The sequence below is a fragment of the Pholis gunnellus genome (genome assembly GCF_910591455.1).
Source record: "Pholis gunnellus genome assembly, chromosome: 16".
Lineage (NCBI taxonomy): Eukaryota > Metazoa > Chordata > Actinopteri > Perciformes > Pholidae > Pholis > Pholis gunnellus.
The window spans coordinates 5,116,183-5,140,954 of NC_136543.1; the positions used below are offsets into that span (position 1 = coordinate 5,116,183).

At 42.4% G+C, this 24,772-nt stretch overlaps 3 protein-coding genes across 3 annotated transcripts; all 3 read left to right on the forward strand.

Moving 5' to 3' along the window:
- Positions 1-8,123: 8,123 nt before the first annotated feature.
- oscp1a (organic solute carrier partner 1a) lies at positions 8,124-13,527 on the forward strand (the record flags this gene model as incomplete). The annotated part of the gene is made up of 11 exons (XM_079176699.1): positions 8,124-8,235; positions 8,418-8,447; positions 9,430-9,584; positions 9,704-9,871; positions 10,684-10,764; positions 10,861-10,964; positions 11,685-11,813; positions 11,920-11,974; positions 12,760-12,905; positions 12,994-13,054; positions 13,280-13,527. The coding sequence occupies 11 exons, from the start codon at positions 8,124-8,126 to the stop codon at positions 13,400-13,402; spliced, it is 1,164 nt and encodes a 387-aa protein (XP_079032825.1). The 3' UTR covers positions 13,403-13,527.
- An 812-nt stretch (positions 13,528-14,339) lies between these two features.
- lsm10 (LSM10, U7 small nuclear RNA associated) lies at positions 14,340-16,676 on the forward strand. The gene is made up of 2 exons (XM_079176109.1): positions 14,340-14,449; positions 15,398-16,676. The coding sequence occupies exon 2, from the start codon at positions 15,438-15,440 to the stop codon at positions 15,852-15,854; it is 417 nt and encodes a 138-aa protein (XP_079032235.1). The 5' UTR covers positions 14,340-14,449; positions 15,398-15,437; the 3' UTR covers positions 15,855-16,676.
- A 2,130-nt stretch (positions 16,677-18,806) lies between these two features.
- eva1bb (eva-1 homolog Bb (C. elegans)) lies at positions 18,807-24,204 on the forward strand. Its single transcript, XM_079176466.1, has 3 exons — positions 18,807-18,980; positions 22,411-22,555; positions 23,232-24,204. The coding sequence occupies exons 2-3, from the start codon at positions 22,489-22,491 to the stop codon at positions 23,663-23,665; spliced, it is 501 nt and encodes a 166-aa protein (XP_079032592.1). The 5' UTR covers positions 18,807-18,980; positions 22,411-22,488; the 3' UTR covers positions 23,666-24,204.
- Positions 24,205-24,772: the final 568 nt, after the last annotated feature.

Below are 24,772 nucleotides of genomic sequence, written 5' to 3' on the forward strand. Positions count from 1 at the left end.
TCCTCAATTTACCCTCCATGACAATTACGCCTTCTCCACTGTGGTCCTAGTTTGTGCCCTATTTTAAGAGGGATTTTAGGGAGCACAGCTGGATATGGCTCAGGTACTATTGCAGGCAGAGTGGCTGGTGGTGGTTCAGGTGTTGGTTCAGAATCCTGCCCAGATGTTGGCGATTCTGTTGAAGGATCCGGTTCCAGTGTTGGTTCAGAGGCCTGCCCAGATGTGGTTGATTCTGTAACAGATGGTGGTTCAGGTGTTGGTTCAGAATCCTGCCCAGATGTTGGCGATTCTGTGGCTAACTCTGGTTCAGGTGTTGATTCAGAATCCTGCCCAGATGTTGGCGATTCTGTTGAAGGATCCGGTTCCAGTGTTGGTTCAGAGGCCTGCCCAGATGTGGTTGATTCTGTAACAGATGGTGGTTCAGGTGTTGGTTCAGAATCCTGCCCAGATGTTGGCGATTCTGTGGCTGACTCTGGTTCAGGTGTTGATTCAGAATCCTGCCCAGATGTTGGCGATTCTGTTGAAGGATCCGGTTCCAGTGTTGGTTCAGAGGCCTGCCCAGATGTGGTTGATTCTGTAACAGATGGTGGTTCAGGTGTTGGTTCAGAATCCTGCCCAGATGTTGGCGATTCTGTGGCTGACTCTGGTTCAGGTGTTGATTCAGAATCCTGCCCAGATGTTGGCGATTCTGTTGAAGGATCCGGTTCCAGTGTTGGTTCAGAGGCCTGCCCAGATGTGGTTGATTCTGTAACAGATGGTGGTTCAGGTGTTGGTTCAGAATCCTGCCCAGATGTTGGCGATTCTGTGGCTGACTCTGGTTCAGGTGTTGATTCAGAATCCTGCCCAGATGTTGGCGATTCTGTGGCTGACTCTGGTTCAGGTGTTGATTCAGAATCCTGCCCAGATGTTGGCGATTCTGTTGAAGGATCCGGTTCCAGTGTTGGTTCAGAAGCCTGCCCAGATGTGGTTGATTCTGTAACAGATGGTGGTTCAGGTGTTGGGTCAGAATCCTGCCCAGATGTTGGCGATTCTGTGGCTGACTCTGGTTCAGGTGTTGATTCAGAATCCTGCCCAGATGTTGGCGATTCTGTTGAAGGATCCGGTTCCAGTGTTGGTTCAGAAGCCTGCCCAGATGTGGTTGATTCTGTAACAGATGGTGGTTCAGGTGTTGGTTCAGAATCCTGCCCAGATGTTGGCGATTCTGTGGCTGACTCTGGTTCAGGTGTTGATTCAGAATCCTGCCCAGATGTTGGCGATTCTGTGGCTGACTCTGGTTCAGGTGTTGATTCAGAATCCTGCCCAGATGTTGGCGATTCTGTGGCTGACTCTGGTTCAGGTGTTGATTCAGAATCCTGCCCAGATGTTGGCGATTCTGTTGAAGGATCCGGTTCCAGTGTTGGTTCAGAGGCCTGCCCAGATGTGGTTGATTCTGTAACAGATGGTGGTTCAGGTGTTGGTTCAGAATCCTGCCCAGATGTTGGCGATTCTGTGGCTGACTCTGGTTCAGGTGTTGATTCAGAATCCTGCCCAGATGTTGGCGATTCTGTGGCTGACTCTGGTTCAGGTGTTGATTCAGAATCCTGCCCAGATGTTGGCGATTCTGTTGAAGGATCCGGTTCCAGTGTTGGTTCAGAGGCCTGCCCAGATGTGGTTGATTCTGTAACAGATGGTGGTTCAGGTGTTGGGTCAGAATCCTGCCCAGATGTTGGCGATTCTGTGGCTGACTCTGGTTCAGGTGTTGATTCAGAATCCTGCCCAGATGTTGGCGATTCTGTTGAAGGATCCGGTTCCAGTGTTGGTTCAGAAGCCTGCCCAGATGTTGTTGATTCTGTAACAGATGGTGGTTCAGGTGTTGGTTCAGAATCCTGCCCAGATGTTGGCGATTCTGTGGCTGACTCTGGTTCAGGTGTTGATTCAGAATCCTGCCCAGATGTTGGCGATTCTGTGGCTGACTCTGGTTCAGGTGTTGATTCAGAATCCTGGCCAGATGTTGGCGATTCTGTGGCTGACTCTGGTTCAGGTGTTGATTCAGAATCCTGCCCAGATGTTGGCGATTCTGTTGAAGGATCCGGTTCCAGTGTTGGTTCAGAGGCCTGCCCAGATGTGGTTGATTCTGTAACAGATGGTGGTTCAGGTGTTGGGTCAGAATCCTGCCCAGATGTTGGCGATTCTGTGGCTGACTCTGGTTCAGGTGTTGATTCAGAATCCTGCCCAGATGTTGGCGATTCTGTTGAAGGATCCGGTTCCAGTGTTGGTTCAGAAGCCTGCCCAGATGTTGTTGATTCTGTAACAGATGGTGGTTCAGGTGTTGGTTCAGAATCCTGCCCAGATGTTGGCGATTCTGTGGCTGACTCTGGTTCAGGTGTTGTTTCAGAATCCTGCCCAGATGTTGGCGATTCTGTGGCTGACTCTGGTTCAGGTGTTGATTCAGAATCCTGGCCAGATGTTGGCGATTCTGTGGCTGACTCTGGTTCAGGTGTTGATTCAGAATCCTGCCCAGATGTTGGCGATTCTGTTGAAGGATCCGGTTCCAGTGTTGGTTCAGAGGCCTGCCCAGATGTGGTTGATTCTGTAACAGATGGTGGTTCAGGTGTTGGTTTAGAATCCTGCCCAGATGTTGGCGATTCTGTGGCTGACTCTGGTTCAGGTGTTGATTCAGAATCCTGCCCAGATGTTGGCGATTCTGTTGAAGGATCCGGTTCCAGTGTTGGTTCAGAGGCCTGCCCAGATGTGGTTGATTCTGTAACAGATGGTGGTTCAGGTGTTGGTTCAGAATCCTGCCCAGATGTTGGCGATTCTGTTGCTGACTCTGGTTCAGGTGTTGATTCAGAATCCTGTCCAGATGTTGGCAATTCTGTTGAAGGATCCGGTTCCAGTGTTGGTTCAGAGGCCTGCCCAGATGTGGTTGATTCTGTAACAGATGGTGGTTCAGGTGTTGGTTCAGAATCCTGCCCAGATGTTGGCGATTCTGTGGCTGACTCTGGTTCAGGTGTTGATTCAGAATCCTGCCCAGATGTTGGCGATTCTGTTGAAGGATCCGGTTCCAGTGTTGGTTCAGAGGCCTGCCCAGATGTGGTTGATTCTGTAACAGATGGTGGTTCAGGTGTTGGTTCAGAATCCTGCCCAGATGTTGGCGATTCTGTGGCTGACTCTGGTTCAGGTGTTGATTCAGAATCCTGCCCAGATGTTGGCGATTCTGTGGCTGACTCTGGTTCAGGTGTTGATTCAGAATCCTGCCCAGATGTTGGCGATTCTGTTGAAGGATCCGGTTCCAGTGTTGGTTCAGAGGCCTGCCCAGATGTGGTTGATTCTGTAACAGATGGTGGTTCAGGTGTTGGGTCAGAATCCTGCCCAGATGTTGGCGATTCTGTGGCTGACTCTGGTTCAGGTGTTGATTCAGAATCCTGCCCAGATGTTGGCGATTCTGTTGAAGGATCCGGTTCCAGTGTTGGTTCAGAGGCCTGCCCAGATGTGGTTGATTCTGTAACAGATGGTGGTTCAGGTGTTGGTTCAGAATCCTGCCCAGATGTTGGCGATTCTGTGGCTGACTCTGGTTCAGGTGTTGATTCAGAATCCTGCCCAGATGTTGGCGATTCTGTTGAAGGATCCGGTTCCAGTGTTGGTTCAGAGGCCTGCCCAGATGTGGTTGATTCTGTAACAGATGGTGGTTCAGGTGTTGGTTCAGAATCCTGCCCAGATGTTGGCGATTCTGTGGCTGACTCTGGTTCAGGTGTTGATTCAGAATCCTGCCCAGATGTTGGCGATTCTGTGGCTGACTCTGGTTCAGGTGTTGATTCAGAATCCTGCCCAGATGTTGGCGATTCTGTGGCTGACTCTGGTTCAGGTGTTGATTCAGAATCCTGCCCAGATGTTGGCGATTCTGTTGAAGGATCCGGTTCCAGTGTTGGTTCAGAGGCCTGCCCAGATGTGGTTGATTCTGTAACAGATGGTGGTTCAGGTGTTGGTTCAGAATCCTGCCCAGATGTTGGCGATTCTGTGGCTGACTCTGGTTCAGGTGTTGATTCAGAATCCTGCCCAGATGTTGGCGATTCTGTTGAAGGATCCGGTTCCAGTGTTGGTTCAGAGGCCTGCCCAGATGTGGTTGATTCTGTAACAGATGGTGGTTCAGGTGTTGGTTCAGAATCCTGCCCAGATGTTGGCGATTCTGTGGCTGACTCTGGTTCAGGTGTTGATTCAGAATCCTGCCCAGATGTTGGCGATTCTGTTGAAGGATCCGGTTCCAGTGTTGGTTCAGAGGCCTGCCCAGATGTGGTTGATTCTGTAACAGATGGTGGTTCAGGTGTTGGTTCAGAATCCTGCCCAGATGTTGGCGATTCTGTGGCTGACTCTGGTTCAGGTGTTGATTCAGAATCCTGCCCAGATGTTGGCGATTCTGTTGAAGGATCCCGTTCCAGTGTTGGTTCAGAGGCCTGCCCAGATGTGGTTGATTCTGTAACAGATGGTGGTTCAGGTGTTGGTTCAGAATCCTGCCCAGATGTTGGCGATTCTGTGGCTGACTCTGGTTCAGGTGTTGATTCAGAATCCTGCCCAGATGTTGGCGATTCTGTGGCTGACTCTGGTTCAGGTGTTGATTCAGAATCCTGCCCAGATGTTGGCGATTCTGTGGCTGACTCTGGTTCAGGTGTTGATTCAGAATCCTGCCCAGATGTTGGCGATTCTGTTGAAGGATCCGGTTCCAGTGTTGGTTCAGAGGCCTGCCCAGATGTGGTTGATTCTGTAACAGATGGTGGTTCAGGTGTTGGTTCAGAATCCTGCCCAGATGTTGGCGATTCTGTGGCTGACTCTGGTTCAGGTGTTGATTCAGAATCCTGCCCAGATGTTGGCGATTCTGTTGAAGGATCCGGTTCCAGTGTTGGTTCAGAGGCCTGCCCAGATGTGGTTGATTCTGTAACAGATGGTGGTTCAGGTGTTGGCTCAGAATCCTGCCCAGATGTTGGCGATTCTGTTGCTGACTCTGGTTCAGGTGTTGATTCAGAATCCTGTCCAGATGTTGGCGATTCAGTTGAAGGATCCGGTTCCAGTGTTGGTTCAGAGGCCTGCCCAGATGTGGTTGATTCTGTAACAGATGGTGGTTCAGGTGTTGGTTCAGAATCCTGCCCAGATGTTGGCGATTCTGTGGCTGACTCTGGTTCAGGTGTTGATTCAGAATCCTGCCTAGATGTTGGCGATTCTGTTGAAGGATCCGGTTCCAGTGTTGGTTCAGAGGCCTGCCCAGATGTGGTTGATTCTGTAACAGATGGTGGTTCAGGTGTTGGTTCAGAATCCTGCCCAGATGTTGGCGATTCTGTGGCTGACTCTGGTTCAGGTGTTGATTCAGAATCCTGCCCAGATGTTGGCGATTCTGTTGAAGGATCCGGTTCCAGTGTTGGTTCAGAGGCCTGCCCAGATGTGGTTGATTCTGTAACAGATGGTGGTTCAGGTGTTGGTTCAGAATCCTGCCCAGATGTTGGCGATTCTGTGGCTGACTCTGGTTCAGGTGTTGATTCAGAATCCTGCCCAGATGTTGGCAATTCTGTTGAAGGATCCGGTTCCAGTGTTGGTTCAGAAACCTGCCCAGATGTTGATGAATCTGTTGCAGGTGCTGTTTCGGAGCATGGTTTAGGATCTGGCACAGATGTTGGCAATTCTGTTGCAGGTGCTGGTTCAGATGTTGGTACTGAATTTTGCCCAGATGTTGGTAATTCGGTAATTCCCTTTTCTGCCGTTTTACTACAACTGCATGTTTTGAGTTGACTGATGTATTTAATAAGATCAGCACTGGGGAAGTTCATGCTCAAGACACCTAAACAACCTTGGTTTAAGGAGTGTTTCTCATGCTGCACCACAAAGTCATAAAGCTGCTTGTTAATTTTTTTGGCCAATGTTTTAGGACTTCCAAATCTTGATGCTCTACTGTCAGTCAGTACAATGTGATGGTCACATAGGTGTGACTTGATTCGCTTTATTTTCCCTTCAACATTTTTTAGCTTTTCATCTTCAAAGAAAAAAGATTCAAGGTTTTCTGTTCCAGCAATGACAGTGTTACTTTGCAGAAAAACAATCTTTCCCCTTGCCTGTTGCATGTTTGGTACCGACAACATAGTCCATATTTTATTTTTGTTCTTTTCAATCAATTGCTTCATTAATTCTTCAGCTTTTCCTTTGAATAATCCATTTAGTGTCACTTTCAACAGGACAGTGTCAGTACTATCTTTTAAGAAATCTAAAATGATCTTGAGGACTTCATCCAATCGACTGTATTTCCAGACCATCCAGTGTCTATCCCGGACATAAACATGTTTTTGGTTGGGCAGCCAAATCCCAGCACGCACATCAAAATACCGTATTCCTACATTAAGTTGGTCTTTTAAGGTCCAACTTTGAGATTTAAGAAGTGGTCCTCCATTTAATGATAAGCTTTCGTGTGTTCCTGGAATGGAGATAGCAGATACTAAAGTATTCTCAGGTATATCCTTCATCCAGTTCAGGTTATAAAATGAGCGATCTAGGGTTGGGTTATCATTGAAACCGGTCCCTGAGCTTGAACAGGAGGTTATTCTGGTGGAAAGAAGGCACATGAAACATGATATTCGCAAATTTAAATAATACAACAGCAGACAAAATGTTTCAATAGTTCTTTAACAACAGTCAAATAAAAAAGGAAAACTGTTAAAATATGAAACAAATATTTGCTGAATATGTAGCTGAGTGATGTGATACAGCACGTTATTTTATGCAGAATAGGGAGATATGGTGAGAAAAAATTACAACACAATACAATTACCAATGTTAGGTTTGACTTACATACTGAGAAGCCAGAGGCAAAGATGGATCCCCATAATTGGTTTGTTGGCTAAATTATATCCGATGAGTTCATTTGGGATTCATTCAGCTCTCTTTCCCAGATGTTTACAATTTGTCTCAACTGACAATTTGTAAAATGTTTTACAAGAAAAGCTCTTACCCTACATGACTAGGACAAAAAGGCAATTGGCTCCCTTGTGAGCGAGCAGCCGTAACAGTGAGCATAAAGATAAACTTTCATTTGCATGATCCTACTCTCTAATCTATTATTTTGAATAGCAGGGAGAGGGAGAGAGAAAGAGACAAAGATGTGTGGGCATCATAAAAGTTGTGAACAGATCATATAACAATTTAGTTAGTAAAATGTGACTTCAGGGAACAGTCAGTTTAGATATCCTTTACATGCACTGCATGCAGAACCCATTTTTTAACTAAATTCAATTAATTTAATGTAAGAATTTAGGAAATTCACTTGTATTGGAACAAATATTAGTATGCAATATCTGTGTGGACAGCTACATTATATGGCCAAAACTATGATGACACTTGTCCACATACTTTTGTGTATATTTAGTTTGGTCTCTGGCTGTATCTTAATATTTATTGTACAGTTACAAGTGTGTTATTGTCCTTTTCGTTTAACTCGAAAAAAGTGTACTTTCCCACATTTGTAACTGTTCTTTTAATGCTACAACCATACAGTGATATTATAGAAGAAAAGTGTGCATAATTGCTTTCTCAGAAGTGCGGAGGACGTTATAGCAGTAAACTAACACTCATGGTTATGGAATGAAAGGTATAACAAGCACATACTTTGTTCAGGTTACCTCTTCATTTGCCAACGTAGTGTTTATTTTATTAAACACTACCTGGGCAAATGAAGACGATAGTATTTGGTTTCTTCGGCATTATTTTCATGTTTGCATCGTGCTGTACATTTTTGTCTACAAGTCTATAAAGCGAACGCTCTTGTGATGTACAGAAATTGAACATATACGCAGAGCCAGTTACCTTCTGTGATTGGTTGTGCTTTGCTGTTACGTCATCCTTAACCTGGCCAATAAGCTTGTGTCTGGCACATACTGATCCTCTCCCTCACCACCTGTTGCATCTTAGTGGACAGGTTATCTGCAGAGGCATGATCCCATAAGACTTTACATGGACAATTTGTTGACAGTGGCAATTCAAAACGGGAACTATCAGGTAATGCCTTTTAAATGACAAGAGTGCATTTGATCTGACAGGGGCTCAAGCTCTTCCAACGTCTACTTCTGCACCAGCTTTTGCCTGCGAGTTAATCCCTTCTTTATCTTGGCAAGATGTCTGTGAGAACTCTCCCCCTGGTTTTCATTAATCTGGGTGGAGAGATGCTTTACATACTGGACCAACGCCTACAAGCTCTCAACACGTCTGAGGACAATTCAGAGAAAGGTAGAGGTAGCTAGAGAACTGACAGCTTGGTAGGTGTGTTACGTGTGTAGCTCCCAGCCATCCCTCCTGCTGACAAGCTGAAGCCTTGCTGTCAGATGTTCAAAAACTGAAAATGTGCAGCTCAACAACTCCAAAATAACAAGTCTATTTTCTTTCTTTTCTTACTTGGGACTTGGATGCAGGAGTCTGGTCAGAAAATGACAGAAAAAGAGGTATCCATGTTGTACTTTAGCTTATTATTGTATAGTCAGTTCACTGTGCTCCTGTGGCAGTAGTGGAAGAAGTACTCAGATCTTTAGCAAGTATATATAGTTAGTTACTTTCCACTATTGCCCTGTAGTGTCTACTATTCACTGTAATGAGTTGAGGTCAGTTGTATGATACAGTAGACGACCTATAGTCTCTAGAGCGAACCCTAAATCAACCAAAACATAGTGACTACATCTTTGATTAAAAGTCAGTTAAGACAGGAATCTGACTTTTTGGTATCTCTTGCATATGAAAATGATGCCATGTAAATGTAATAATTTTGTAAAAAAAGGACATGTCACATTGTCATAGAGAGACAACGAGACAGCTAACTAGCAGGAAAACTAGATCAAGTGTTACCTAGCTTGCTACGTCTAGCTAAAGCTAAATTTGTTAACTGATTTTACTGTAATTGTAATACTGTATAGAAAAAAAATACATTGATGAATCAACATATTGGTAATCCTTTGTTTTATTCCACATAACTAAATGAGGCAGTAGCTAATCCAATCATGATGGAGAAACACCTAGCTTAACTCATTGGTAACTGGTTTAGCAGAGTAACTCAGGTTTTAACTCCAGTGTTATTTGGTGGGATTAAGCTACTACTAAACTTCTAGGTTAATTTATCACTGATTCCCATATACTGTAAATGTTAATACTTAATAAAATGTACTTTCTTAAAAATCAAAGAACCTTTATTAGAAGATGTGGCATACCTCCACTGAAGACTGTCAGTGGAGGCTGCATGCAGTAATTTCTTGGATCTTTTCTCAAAACTTTTCTTTAGTAAAGCAGTATAACCCACTGAGGACAGCCGGGTATAGAAACACTGCATTATAGTTGGATGACAATCAAAACAAGCTCTTCTGTGCCGTTTCATTCCATGACCCAAAATAGCCAATTCTAACCACCTTTCTGTTTCTGTCTCTTCCCCACTCAAAGTGATGAATGACATTGTTGGGGCCATGTTTAGTAAAGACTTTATGGATGAACTTCTTAAACCCCAGCAGCTGTATTCGCACAGGACACTGAAAACAGTGCTAACTCGGTTAGCGCACACCTCCATCATGAGGCTGAACCAGGCCAGCATGGACAAGGTATGTACATTAAAATAAAAACATGTTTTTGAGCAAAAAGGAAAATTGTTGTAGCACTTTTGTTTGAAGAAGTGGTGTGTCCTTAAAGTTTACACCTTCTTTCTTTTCTTCCCCTGTAGCTTTACGAGCTGATGGTCATGGCGTTCAAGTATCAGGTCTTCCTTTGTCCACGGCCTAAAGACTTGTTGCTCATCACGTACAATCACATAGATACCATCAGGGAATTTGTAAGACACACTCCTGTGGTTGTGAACCAAGTGGACGAGATACATAGGAAGATCATTGAGGTATATTCAGAGCTGTTACTATAATGTAATTATCATATTCCATTACTGAATCCTTCAAACACATTGCCCCAGGATACAGTAGCCTATGTCTATACAGTCTGTCCAATAAGTGGTGGGCCGTCAGGGCCAGCAAGGCCTTCTCTGCTGGCCTAAACAGAATCACAAAGTTATAGCTATTTTATAATTTAATAATTCTTCTTAAATACACTACATGTATTATAACTTATAAAAATATTTTCCCCATTATCTTATTTTCTCATTGCACAGCTACTGTCTTCCTCAGTTGCTCTGCTTCCAGCACAGCTTGTTTTAAGTAGAGCTTTTATCCAATCAGATTTCACCTCTATGTTTCTAGGTAAGAAGAGAGGCCCGAGGCCTGCAGACTCACAAGTGAATCCTTTTGCAGTTTAATTGAATGGGGACGATATTGTTGATTGTCATAGTCTTCAACCAATCAGATCTTTAGTTTGACATGTTGGGCGTATTCTTTGACGTGCCAGAGCCTTCTAGCTGGCCTACAAGCATGTCAGCATTAACGGGCAGCTCAGTTTTCAGGTGCAGCACTGCAGTGAGGTGCAGTGTGTGCTGTGATTGGTCAGTGGGCGAGCACGTGACTAGTGTATTGTTACACCCCTAGAAACAAATAACCGTAGCTGTGGCGCCATCACGAGGTTATTAGGTGGTATTTCAGCTGCAGGACAGCATTGAAGGCCCTGATATAAAATGCACGGCCGCCACTGCTCTCTGGATTCCATATGTCAGTTTTTTAATCACCCGTCTCTTGTGTGACCTGTTCTTGTTTTTCTTGCTAGGTATACTCATCTTTACCAGAGGGTGAATTCCAACTTCTCCGACAAACACTGCTCATATTTTCTCAAGACATGCATGTTCGCGTGAGTACTGTGCTGTTTTTTTATTCATCCCTCCATACAAGTGAAACGAAAACAATTTGTATTTTTTTTATTATTATTATTATTCCCTCCTCTTAGGTGTCACTTTTCCTCAAAAACAAAGTCCAGAATCCCAATGGACGTTTTGCCCTGTCGGCATCTGGCCCAGTGCCTCATGGGATAGATGTTCCAGGGCTTATTAGGTAGGCAGCTGACAAACATGGCATTGAATGTGTTCTGATAGTTAGTATGTACATGGTGACATAAAGGGTCCCGTTTTAAGCTTGCATCTAGCATCTTTTCCACTAGCATTTAACAACTGCTGAAATTGTGTGACAAATATGAATTGCCATGATATTTGATGCAGACTTTAAAGTCCCCAGAGGATGAATCCTAATGACTTTTGGGATCCTCTGACTTTTCATCAAGCACCACCAAGAATTCAAAGTGTTAAATTATCCAGGATAGAACAAAATTGGGCACAGACCTTCATGTTCCCCTCTGATGATCCTTTAACTTTACATTCGTTGCCATTGATGATGATCCCATCAGCCTCAGCTGCACTTTGTTTGGTACCAATTAGCTAATGTTAGCATACTAACACGCTAAACTAAGATAGTGAACATGGTTCAGATTATACCTTCTAAACTTAAGCTCATTATCACTGCAAGCATGTTAGCACACGAATGTTTGGATTTGGCTCTAGATCTTTGTTACACAGTCTTTGATTTGCACAGGCCTACAAGCAAAAGTATAGCCTACTTTCTAGCCTGATTGTTGGGCATCATTTATTTATATCAGTGGCACCTGATGAGGCTAGTGACGACAAGCGGACATGTCTTCATTTTAGATTTTCTTGTGTTGAGTCTCTTATAAACATCTCAATATTCCAGAGTGTCATCATCTGCTTCCCGTTTCCACAGGATGTTTGACAGAAAGGGCAGAGAAGTGAGACGTGGCGAGTTCCCCACAGGAGGAAGTTACACCAGCCCCATCAGACAGGGATGCTTTGAACTGCATGGAGACAGAGTCATCCGACTGGGCATGAACATGTATGTGTGAACTGTATTGGTACGACACCACATAGTTTATATGGATAGTAAAATAGTGGATTAGGAGACGACACTGCTGTATTTTGTGTTTCGTGAATTAAAAAAGGTACACTGGGAACAATGCAGAGGAGACGCACACATCCAAGGCTTCTTCTGTCAAGGTAACAACCCTATTACCATAGCAGGAAAAACACAGTTGTAGTTAAGCAACTTAAGTTTTCATATTGATATCAATTTCATGCGTATTATATTATGTTTATTAAATTTTTCCATAGCGGCCCAGTTCCTTAGACAACCTGCATTAAAATGAATTTAAAATACATTTTACAGAAGAATAGCTCTGCTTTATGAAAGTATAACCTTCACCACATGCTCCCGATGATGGTTTTCTGTGATGCCAAATTACCTTCATAGATGGCAGCAAGCTACTCTACAGTCCTCGAGTAAATTCTTTACATAAATATATAAGTGCAATGCCAGTGATGCAACATAACGAAGTACATGTATTCAAGTACTTAAAGTACAATGTTGAGGTACTTGTACTTTACAAAATATACTCCTACATTTCAACAAAACAAATATTCTAATCCTTCACTACATTTGCATGAGCTATAGTTACTAGTTTCTTGACATACATATTAACAATATTGACATTTTATTTTATAACACTCAAAGGGGGTATTTTTCTGCACGAGTACATTTTGATACTGCAAGTACATTTTGCTGAACATTTTGTGTAATTTCACTGAAATAAGATTTAGAATGCAAGACTTTCACTAACGTGGTAACACTACTAGACCTGGAGACTTTTTCCTTCACAGCACAATTCTCTCCATAGTCTCATATTTTGCTTTTCATGATGCGGCAGAGACAGTATACTCCAGACTTGAGACCATCTCTACATTCATGTGTAACTTTCCTGTACACCCCCACCATCCTGCTGCAGAAGGACGACGCTCCCAACCTGCTGGCCAAAGAGGAGCTGAATCTGCTGGCTCGTCTGATGGGAAGCATGAAGGCAGAGAACACGCCTGAAACCGAAACTGGCTTTCGGATCAACCTGTTTACAACAGACCAAGAGGAGGAGGACGCGTGAGTGCTTTTTTTCCCCACTTTGCTCATTCTCTGCTATTAAAATAACAATGAGTCCCACGATTATGACTTTTATTTTGGTTAACAGGGGAGCTTCAGGGGGAGCTGAGCAGTCCTTGTTCGGAGTGATAAATATTCAAGCAATGCAGGTAGGGTGCTGTAATACTGTAGACTGTCAACAAGCCAGCTTTTAGTTATAAACTGTCTGCAAGTGTCGAATACTTCTTTACATACCACAAATAAATATACTTGAGGATTTGTTCAGAACATTAACACCCACTTTTCTAGACTGCAGTTAAATATTTACCCACCACCTTCACAACGGTTACCTCATTGGTTTGTTGATTATCAGTCTGGGTTTTTGTTTGATTCAGGATGAACAGACTGCGACTCAGCTGGCACGAATTGCGGGACAGTTTGCCGAAGGAGACGAGCTGCCAGAAGATCTCAGCAGCAGCAAAGGAGACGACCTGCTGGCCATGATGGACGACCTCTGACCCAGTTGTGTCGTTTTTTTAAACGACTTTTAAATATCGTTTCAACTTTACTGCCTAACTCTTTACCTCAGGTCAAATCACTTTAACTGTCACTGTGAGCTTCGATTTAACCTGTAAAATATGCAGTTGTTGGTGTATTCTGTTCTACACCTTGTTGTTTAACATTGAGGAAGATTAGAGAGTAAAATAAATATGCAATGACTAAAAAAAATTACTTTATTTTAAATTACGAGCACTTTGAAAAGTGCTACATGAATGCAGTGAACATTGTAAGACCTGCTACATTTGATATGCATTTTCTATATAATAATTGTACATTTTCAATTAATGGATCCATATTTGTTATGTTTCTGTTCTGTCTTTTAAATACAATATAAGACTAAATAAGACTGATGCAGGATCTTGTTAGAAAAACGAGACACAGAAATTATTTATATTTTTCATTCGTTTTTTAAGATGATTAGATTTGTAGATCTGGCAATTAAGGGAAATATGGTGCATGCGTATCAATTTTCCCAAAGGGTATCTGAAATACATTTGATGCATTTTTGCATTATAAATAACTTGCAGAAATATCATCAAATATGTTGTAGAAAACATGATTTATTTATCCCTTGCATGTATTTATTAGGAATGTGAGTGTTCTTTATATCTGCTTTTTCTTTGATGTAGAATATCTAATACTGTTTATACATGATCCTTCTGATCATAATTAAGAACCTTGTTTACTCTGTTCATAGCTTATTTCATTTTCATAATTCTGTCTTTTATGTTTTGTAACCTCTTATATTTGTAAACATATTGTAAACAGGAAAACAAATCCTATTGAACCGTGTATTGGTGATTTCTGAAGCTGCCTGAAGAGGGCGGTGATGTTCTACGCCGACGCACAAATCTGCGACGCACAATGAAACGTCATCACGCTGCGCTTCCTGGTTCGGACTTGTTGCGGGAAAACCAACTTGTTTACATGTTTGAACGGTTTATCGCCACTTGCAAATATTGTGGTGAGGGCTTTAACAGGAAATAAGGATTTAACTCATTCAGGTATGTCCAACACACAATATATCCTACAATATAATATGTAACATGTGCTCTCTGGAGGCGCAGACGTACTAAAGCTAACCGTTGAAGCTAGCTAATTCAGCATCAACCGAGTTTCTGTCTCACAATAAAACAGCTCAGTTTGAGGTAAAGATGCATGAATATATTAGCTTTATCTGCTGTAGTAACCTTCATACAATGTACCAATATCATATCGAAGACAGAAACCGTTGTGTTGTATTTTGGGTATTCTTCCATATGAGTAACGACAGTGCACGTAAAAGAGATGTCAATTCCTGCTTGGAAACCTCCTTTGACGCACTAAAAAAATACAAATATCCAAGTAATTATAAGAGTCTTTAGTAAAGCTATTTCACCTCTCAGAGTATTAATATCTTACCTTGTTTTCTTTCCTGAACACAAACAGTGGCCATTCAGTCACTTAATGTTCAACCAGTAATGTGCATCTCTGCTGACTGATTCTTAATTAGTGCTTTATTGAATGCAGGTGTGCTTATGTCTGTGACTACATGTAAAATAACAAAAGACAGCGCTATCATCAGTTACAATACAAAGCAAGTGCTTAATTAGAGAGATAAAAGCGGAGATTTTCAATTAGATTTTTGTGATATTAAAATTAAACCAAGTCCGTGCTCCTATTTTCTAATTTACATTGTTTGAAATGTTAACAAAATCTACAAATGAAGGATGTTTTAAAGCTTTTCACTGACAGGCTAATTACTACTGCAGTTGTATAGCTCTTTTTAGCTCTGACTGTAAGTTGTTATGATTAGACGTTTTCATATTTTCGGTTTAGATTAGATTAGTTTTCAATGTATCATGGTCATTGTAGACAGATAACATACGCACTGTGGACAAACAGCCCTAAAACACTCTAATTAGGAATTTACAGTGTTGCTAATGAATTGAATGGCAGCTAATCTTCTGCAGGTATCCCCCCGACCTCTGGAGATCCCCTTCATCAGCCTCCATGGAGTCAGAAAGGACTGAATCCCCGGCCCCGAGACCGGCGCCTGTAGCTGAAGTCTTTAACTCCATCCGGGAGCGCACAATCTCAGAGAACAACATGGTGGTCCTGCTGCAGGGTCTGCAGGGAGAGGTGACCACGGTGGACCTGAGGAACGAGAGCACGGCGCGCGGCCGCGTGGTCAACGTGGACGCCTTCATGAACGTGCGTCTGGAGGACGTGCTGTACAGGGACAGACGGGGCGAGCTCACCAAGCTGCAGGACCTGTTCATCACGGGCAGGAACGTTCGCTACGTCCATATCCCGGACCACGTGGACATAATGAAGACCATACAGAGCCAGCTGGCCAAGATCCACCGCGTCCGCAACTTTGCCAGTCATGGAGGAGGCAGAAAAGAGTACGCAAAGAAAACCAAATGACTTCTTTTCTTTTTCGTGGAAGGGTTAAAAAGAAAAAGAAACTCAGTTGAGTACTACTTGGGCAAGACTACAACAATAATACTTTGGGACAACAAGCAATTTTTCATTTTTTTCCAGATTTGAGGACAAGCATTGCACTCGATCAGCAGTCCTCGACCAGAGGGGTCAGACTATGATTAAAGGGTTAAGATGAAAACAATATGTCAGCAATACAGAAATACTTTCTTTGACATTTTTCCTATTCGGTGGTTGATGAATACGGGGTACCTTCACCCTGTGTTTGAACTGCTCTCAACGCATGTGCACACCAAGACCTCAACCTGTGATGACGTCGGGTCATGAGATGAAAAGGTTAAGGATTTAGGCTGTTTCTAGGAGTGCAACTCGCAACTGTTTTCATTATTACATTTTCTTGATTAATTGAATCTTTGGGCTCCAGTATGTCACGAAGCTGTGAAAAGTGATAACTTCCCAGAGCCCAATGACATCATCTGATATCTGATAAAGACTCAAAACACAACGATGTAGAGTTCAGTGATATGCAAACAGACAAAAGCAGCAAATAGTGACATTTTGTGAGGCTGGAGAATGTTTTGGGAATTTTTGCTTTAAAAGATATAATTGAAACGATTAATCAATTATCAAAACATTTGCAAATTAACTTTCTTTCAATCGATAAATCAGCTGATTGTTGCAGCTCTAAACACAACATATTCATCTTTGATGACCCGCTGGACTAGCTAATGAGTTGAACACTCCTTGTGTTTTGATAATTGAGTTTAAAGTTTGTAATTGACACAAAATAGCCTTTTTTGTTTAAATACATGCAAGAATTATGAATAAAGATGCTTACAATTAACTTGTCCCCTCAACATCTGTTTCAGCGCACCACTGCTTTATTAGAAATAAATGGAACATATTATAATTCACAGCGAGCGCGGGAGTGGCCAGTGTGTTTTCTCTTGAGCACAACAATATCTGTCTGTCGGCCATGAAAGTTAATAACTGCCCACATGCAGGAAAACATTAGTCACCATCGATGCCAGTCTGGTGGAGGGAAAAGCAAGCGGGCATGTTTCCACGGCGTCCACCTCAAAAACATCTCCGCAGCACACATCAGTGGGCCGTCACTCTCCCCGGTGATTTGGTGGCGTGACATCCCAAGCCTGGCAGGATGGGACACCGGTTAGCCAATGGAAACGAGCGGAGCGGGGTGAAAGGAAGAGAGTGTTTCGCTTGGAAACTGCCGTCGCAGTGTGCTCCCGATAGAAAAATACTATTGGGAATTTGAGGAATTTGCAACGGGGTATGTTATTCCTACTCCGTGTCAGGAAGAGGACAGGCCTGACATAACACAGGCGGAGGCAGCTGGTGCAGATAAACCCGGCACTGCAGAAAGATGGCAGTGCATTAAATTAAGGAATATGCCCACAGGAATGTCCCTCGGCGGTTGGGTCATTGTTTTGGCTGCGGCCTCGGTGTGTTTTTAGGGACATATTTTTCTCTTTGACTGCTCTAAAACCGACATGGAGAGCATCTGAATGACAGCAGCCCACATAATGACTGCTTAGCTAAAAAACACGTCAGAGCGCCACATCAACACTCACTAAACTCAGAATAGCACTTTACAGAGGCTCAACCGCAACAACAATTCTTTTACAGGACGTCGCACGGCTCGGTCCGCTGTCACAGACTCCACCTGTGGTCAAAGGAGTACTCAGTTCTAGTACTTTAGTTCAAGTACCAATACAACAAAGTACAAATAATCCATACCAATAAAATCCCTGCTTTCATTTTCTTTCTTCAGTAAAAGTACAGAAATATTATCACCAAAATGTACTTAAAGGTAAATGTACTTCACTCAAGTACTGCACATAAGTACACATTTTGAGGTACTTCACTTGAGTATTTGTGGTTTACTTTTACTCCACTACATCTTTGAGGGAAATATTGTACTTTTTACTCCACTACATTTGTTTGCACATGAAGATTAATACAACAAAATTGATCAACAATAAATTGTGATATTATATCAATACTATATTATTATTATTACAAATATTATATCAAGACTTTATTAACTCCAAGGGGGGAATTCACAAGCTATTCAACAGCATAAAGTAATATAAATGAATTAAAATGAGCCCCAGCTGCAACATTAAATATGTATTAATATTAATGATTGATTGCTTGATGATTCTGAAATGGGAGTACTTTTACTTTTGGTACTTTTAAGTACAATTCGATACCAATACTGTAGTATTTTTACACAATTTTCAATTCAATATGAGTATTTCTGCACTGAAGTACTGCTACCTTTTAAAAGTACCTCTTCCACCACAAAATGTAGTGGAGTAGAAGTATAAATTAGCAGAAAATGGAAATCCTTACTACAAAATGAAGGGTAACTGTACTTAATTACTTTCAACCTCCACCAAACAGCAGCACCAGCTGGCTCCACTGATTGCTTGAGTTAGAGACACAAACTGCACTGACGAGGTCTTTTCCTCCAAACTCGCTCTACGCTGAGATTAAAACACAAAGAGCTCAATCAATCCGCGAGCCCCCCCGAAGGCACCGCGGCCCTGTGCCCACAGCAGCCGACTTGCTATTTCCTGTCCCACCCTCCTGGCTTCACAGTGAACAGACCTCACTGTGGTGCGTTCGTGGCCAGCAGAGGAGAGACCACCTCCCTCTGGTCAGTGGTGGGGCTCAAATCTGCACAGAAGCCAGAACGACTCGCAGTAAAAGGGTCCACCTGCATTTTTGGACGCTTTTATTTTTGGAGTCAGATGCCAGTGCCACACGCGTACGTTTCACTTATCTCTCAGGAAAGAGGAAACACCTCCCTCTGTACACTTGAGGAGCGTCTCTGGCTGGTCCTCCTCCTGTGGAGGATGACAGGGAGTGGATCATAGTGGAGGGCTGCTCCCTCTCTGCTACATCAGCTCCTCTGTCACAAACATTGAGTGAACAACAAACTCGCACTGCTCCTCCGTCTTAATGATGGGATCTTATCTAAGTGTTGGCTGACGGACCAGCTCCAAATTTGGATCTAAATGCGTTGTTTCTCCAGTGGAAAGTGTTTTTTCTAGTCAAGCTGTGCTGCTCTCATCCAGGACAAAGGTGAGTGATGACTTCAGACACTTTTCTTCCACCAACATATTTAACTTTCATGTAAATCAGGCTTTTATCGCACATTACAGGGGCTCTCCTGTTGGACCCTTTTACAAACTTTTTTTTTTGTTTAACATATATATTGCAGTTACTGGTGTCAGGCCATAAACAGGGCAACAAACTAGTTTATTAGTAGGGTCTGCACCATGTTCTTTACAATACCGCAGACCATAAAAGCCTTTATAGATGCAGTAGCTACCGTGCTCAAATCATCAACACTTTGAACATACATTTGAAGAGAAAACCCTTGTTTTGCAGCTCGTTTTGTGTGTTTTTATACTTAATTCAGCCCACTTTTAATCGCTTTCTACTGTGATAGATGGAAATATTCCCTGTCTGAGAGACGGAATACATTGGGTGGACTACTGTAAAATAATAAGTCTCATTTTCAACGGTTTCGGGTTTCATCTTTTGACTTAAATAGGATTATCTAAACAGGAAGTGTGGGAGGGTTGACCGGGAGTGCATTTTATGGGGTTACATAAACAGCTACAGCTGCCGGGCCCTTACATGTGTATAGTTAAGTCGGGAAGTTATTGGACTTGTCTGGAAATGTTAGGTGTTAAATCTGTCTGCCCGAGGACTGCGGCTGTATAAAATGGACATTTGTCTCCGTCTGGTATTTCTGTTGTGCTTCCAGCTCGGGCAAACTTCACCACAAGTGCCCGCCTCAGGCTGTCATGAAGGTCTGTGGAGCGCTGCATGAAAATGAGTGTCTTTTAGTGTTAATGTTAGTGAGACAACAGAAGAAGAGTATGAGCGTAACACAATAGTGTTGTTTGTACAACACATCTTAACCTTTCTGTCTATAATTAATCCTAAAAATCTTCTTTTCTTAAAATTAAAAAAAATGAAATCTGCCAGTGCAGTGAGATGATTTCCACCCGTTTTAAAATAAATTAACTTGTTTTAAGAAGTTTCTGGAAAAGATAGTTTAAAACATGAAGCGATACGACAGGTCACTGCACTACGATCAAGGAAAGTTCAACTTCATTTTGTAATCAAACAAGGTAAAGAAAATATTCGTCCTCTTTAAAAAAAAATGATGTTTGCGCTTTCTTACTGAGAGTTAGACTGGAAGATCGATACCTTTCTCCACACGTGAAGCTTTAGTCAGCAGCTAATTAGCTTAGCTTAGCATAAAGACTGGAAACAGGGAAAAAAAGGAAGCCTGGTTCTGTCCAACGGTAACAAAATGTGCGCAAATCTCACTAATTAACACGTTATATCATGTTTTTTTAAATTTGTACAAAATTTGTAGCGTACAAACAATATTTAGCTGTTTTAATGTTTTAACTATTTCTTCGTCAGGAGCAGCTGCTTCAAGAAATATGTCGGCCGATGTTTTTACACTGTTTTAAAGATGTAACGTGTTAAACTAGGCAAGAGCCAAGCTAGCTTGTTTCTATGCTAAGCTAAGCTAACTGGCTGCTGGCTGTAGCTTCATATTTGGCGTACGGACGTGAGAGTGGTACCAATCTTCTCATCAAACTCTAACCACGAAACCGTAAGTATTTCAAAATGTCAACCTATTCCTTTTAAAGACTCAAATTACAGAAACAATATGAGTTGATAAGAAGGCCGTATCTGTGAGCATGCAGAAGTGCTGGGTGCAAAGGCCAGTTTTTAAATGAAAAAACAAACACTGTTTGACTTTACGCGAGCTGAAGCGGACTCGAAATTGGCCACTTATGTTCTTACGGTCTGGGGGCCACAAATTGAGGGTGCAGATGGAGTCATGCTTCTTCTGTCTGCGAGCTGAATGTCGAACAGAAGGCAGCGCTGGTGGAGACCCACCGGTTCCCATGAGTCAGCTGCCACCATAGAGACCACTGTAATTGCCGGGGGAAAAAAAAGAAAGACTTTGAGAGTGCTCGGGGTCTGCCAAGACTCACCAGGATAAAGATCAGGGTGGGAAAGTGACTTGACCCCCCCCCCCCCCCCCCCCCTCTAAATAGCGGCGATTGGGCGTGATTTTGTTTTCTCCCTGGAGAGAAAGCACCAGAAAGAAAAACATTTGGCTCCCACGCACTCTGTTGTTGTAATGACAGGGAATGTGAGGGGGTGGGAAATATCAGTCATCTTGTTTATATCAAGCTTTACTGTAACGTTGAGACCATCTGTGACAACCCCAACTTCAACCTCATCCACCCCTCAGTGTATCACTCTCTGAAAGCAACACTTCAGCTCCAATGAGGTCTTTAGATTTTAAAAGATTAGCAGGACTGACATGTTTCTGTTGGGATTTTAGGGACGGAAATGGTCCGGACTGAATTATCTCAACAGTTAGCCTATTACCATGAAGTTCGGTTCAGACATTTGCGTTTTCACCACAGGAGAAATAAAGAATTTCCCTGACTTTTCCTGAAGCGCCACCAAAAAAATATAATTTGTCCAATACCTGTACAAGTAACTACACGTTAACTAAGATGTTTAACATGGTAAACATTATTCCTGCTGAACATCAACACGTAAGTATTTGCCAATGCTTTATAGATCAGTAATAATCCATTAAAAAGAACAGCTTTTGGGTTGCCAGGTTGTGAACAACATAAAGCTTTTTTAAGATACAAATTTAGCAAGAAGAGGGCTCCAACAGAGGACAGTAGCACTGACTTAATGGAAACAGGCAGCAGGGCTCCTGGATCATAATCCATTAATGGATCATAATTCATCCATTCATTAATGTATAACTCCAAACGTGACGGATTATTGAAACAACTCACCATTAATTCTTGTCTTGCTAACATTTCTAACATACATACGCTGCAAAACTTAATGACTTGATACACAAGCAAAAAACCAAAGAGCATGTCCGAATCGATTACCAACATTTACATCTGCATTACTACCAAATAGAAATGACGATTGAATGGATAATAAATAATATCGTTAAAGCATATCATAAATCATTAATAAAGCCATTCGATTTAAACCCGTCATAAAAGGTGCCTTGCCATCAATGAAAACTCAGGGACAGATATTTCAAAATAAATGCAAAATAAACCAAACGAAGGTACACAATTTGTTAATAGCTGCAGTTTCCAAGGAAATGTGACTTGTTTTCTGTGGGAAAAAAAAAGAAAAACATTTGCGTGACGCCGGAAAAGAGCCTCCTCAGGCTCTGATGTCATAAATATAAACATCCCCATCGGACACAGAGGGCCTCATATTGCTGTCCGCACCGCAGGCCTGAGTGTAAAACACTTACGAGGAACACAATGTCCTCGTCTGCTGACCTCTGACACCAGTTCAGATCACAGGAATGATGGGCGGAGAACTTTCTGGATGAGCTCAGACTTTTGGGTTTATAGCGACACTATATGATCAGATTTAAACATTAACGCACTAACTGTCTGCTTGTGTATTTTTGTGACAGGATCCTGTTGCTGTTGGAGTTCAGTGTGTAACAGAAAGTCCTGGAGATTGTAGCTATCTGAACCCACTGAGAACCAAGATGGAGCCTGTTAAGAGAGACATGGAGCTGCTCAGCAACAGCATGGCGACCTACGCTCACATCAAAGGTGAAGTCCTCCGTGTGTCTTTAACTGTGGTTTTCAACCCGAGGCTCCAGGCTCCATCAATGGGTCATGGCATAAATCTGTGGTGTCACAAGATAAATACCAGTGTTGACAAAAACAAAATAGTTTTTTTCAAAATGTCTCTATTTCTTGCTTGAAAACTCACAAAAGAAAGTTCTGCAAATTTAGCTTGGGGCATGACAAGCTAGCTCCATAGCGCCTCCAAAAGCACGACAGGTTTGAGATAAAGTTCCTTTTTTTATGTTTACGGAAAAAAGTAATTGTGCTAAAAAAATGACAACTTGCGGTTTTACAAGAGCCAGGCTATTTCTTGGATCAGCAACTTACTGGAGTCTGGCAACCTCACAGTAACGACAAGACCACAAGTTGAACTTTTTTACCCTTCTGTACAGGTTAAACAAACAATACACAATGTGTTAATTAGTGAGATTCTAAGATGCTGTTAGATTTTGTTACTTTTGTTAACCTGACAAATCAATAGTGAATATTAATAGCCGTCAGACAAATGTAATGGAGTAAAAAGGTACGATATATTTCCCTCTGAAATGTAGTGGAGTAGAAGATAAAATGGAATTATTCAAGTAAGGTACACGTACCTCAATAAGTAAATGTATTTAGTACTTACTAACTCGTCCATTGCGTTTCTCTGCCCTCACAGCCAACCCAGAGACCTTCGCCCTCTACTTCATGATGGGCGTCTGTCTCGGCCTGCTCATGGCGCTGTGCCTCCTGGTGGCCGGCATCGCCTGCAGGACTCGCCGCCACAGCAGACCTCCCCCATCCCCCGAGAGGAGACAGCTGAAGGAGTCCAGCGGGGAAGAGGAGGAGGAAGAGGAGGATGAGGAGGGCACCGCGGAGGACGAAGGGGAGGAGATGGACATCCCTAAAGTGACAATGGGGCACATGAGCGATCGCAGCAGCCAGTCCAACGGGACTCTGAGGAGCGTGAACGTGTTCGCGTCGGTTGAGGAGCTGGAGAAGGCCCGGCGTCTGGAGGAGAGGGAACGAATCGTCAGGGAGATCTGGAGGAACGGACAGCCGGACGTTCTGGTCACAGGGACGGGGACTATTGGACGAGTGCATTACCACTAACAGACACTTTGACTGTGCCCTCTCCCCAAGGTCATTCATGTTTGGACCCTGCTCTTGATTCTCAGTCCAGCTAGTTTAATCATGTGCTCCCAATTTAAACCTCAAAGTCTGAACTGAACTTCTAATGTGCACCACCGATGTGCATATTAATAAAACACGGATACGGCGACATAACCGTGTTGCTCTGCATGTGGCAAAGTGGAGGAACAGTGAAATGAAACACAAATGTATGGCATAAAATAAAATAAATACCCTCTCCGTTTTTCTTCCCTAATAACTTTCATACAATTCCTGAATAAATAAGACATTATGAAATAGGTAATCATATGAATAAATACAATAAAAAATGCAACATATTCACAATTCGCTTAAAGTTATGAAATGCTATCTGATGTTAATTGAGTTGAAATAAAAGTCAACAATGAGATGAGTTTTAAAAAAAAAGGTATTTAATTATTCTAGGTATGTTATACATTTTGTCTGCATTTGTTCATATATTTCTTAATTTTACTCCTGAATACAATATTCAACATGTTTGGTCTCCATAGCGTTTCTATTATATTGACATAATGGCATATTTTGTATGCAGCATAATTTGGCTTCATCTGGATTTTACCATATCTCTGCAATGTGAAAAATGTAAAGTTTAACCACTTTTTTTCAATCAAACACAAAATATATTTATCGTTCGGTGTAGCAGAGTCCATTTGTGATTATTTATGTGTCAAACAATACGTTTATTTGCCTTTTTCTTAGGCGTTAATTAAGAGGAGAAAATAGTTAGCAACTGTATGCTAACTATGTAGCGTTAGCTGGAGCCGATACGGTTAGCTAGCTAGCTTAGCTTAGCACAAACACTGGAGACTGGTAGAGACTGCTGTCTCCGTTCGAAGGCAACATTCACCTCCAGTGGTAACGAGTCAAATTTGTGTTGCCAGGCAACATGGGGAGACTTACCGGTCCTTCTAAAAAATAGTCCGGCTCCAAACAATGCTGTTCCAGCCATGGTTCCAGCCTCTCACATGTGAATATTAGCTGTTTTCTTTGTCTTGTATGATAGCAAATTTCATGTTTATGTTTTGGACTGTACTAATTATTCCATTAATT

Excerpts from the sequence above, each read along its gene's own strand:
- lsm10 (XM_079176109.1), top strand. The coding sequence starts at position 15,438 with ATGGAGTCAGAAAGGACTGAATCCCCGGCCCCGAGACCGGCGCCTGTA.
- eva1bb (XM_079176466.1), top strand. The coding sequence starts at position 22,489 with ATGGAGCCTGTTAAGAGAGACATGGAGCTGCTCAGCAACAGCATGGCG. Across the intron at positions 22,556-23,231 it reads GACCTACGCTCACATCAAAG|CCAACCCAGAGACCTTCGCC; the intron begins GTGAAGTCCTCC and ends CTGCCCTCACAG.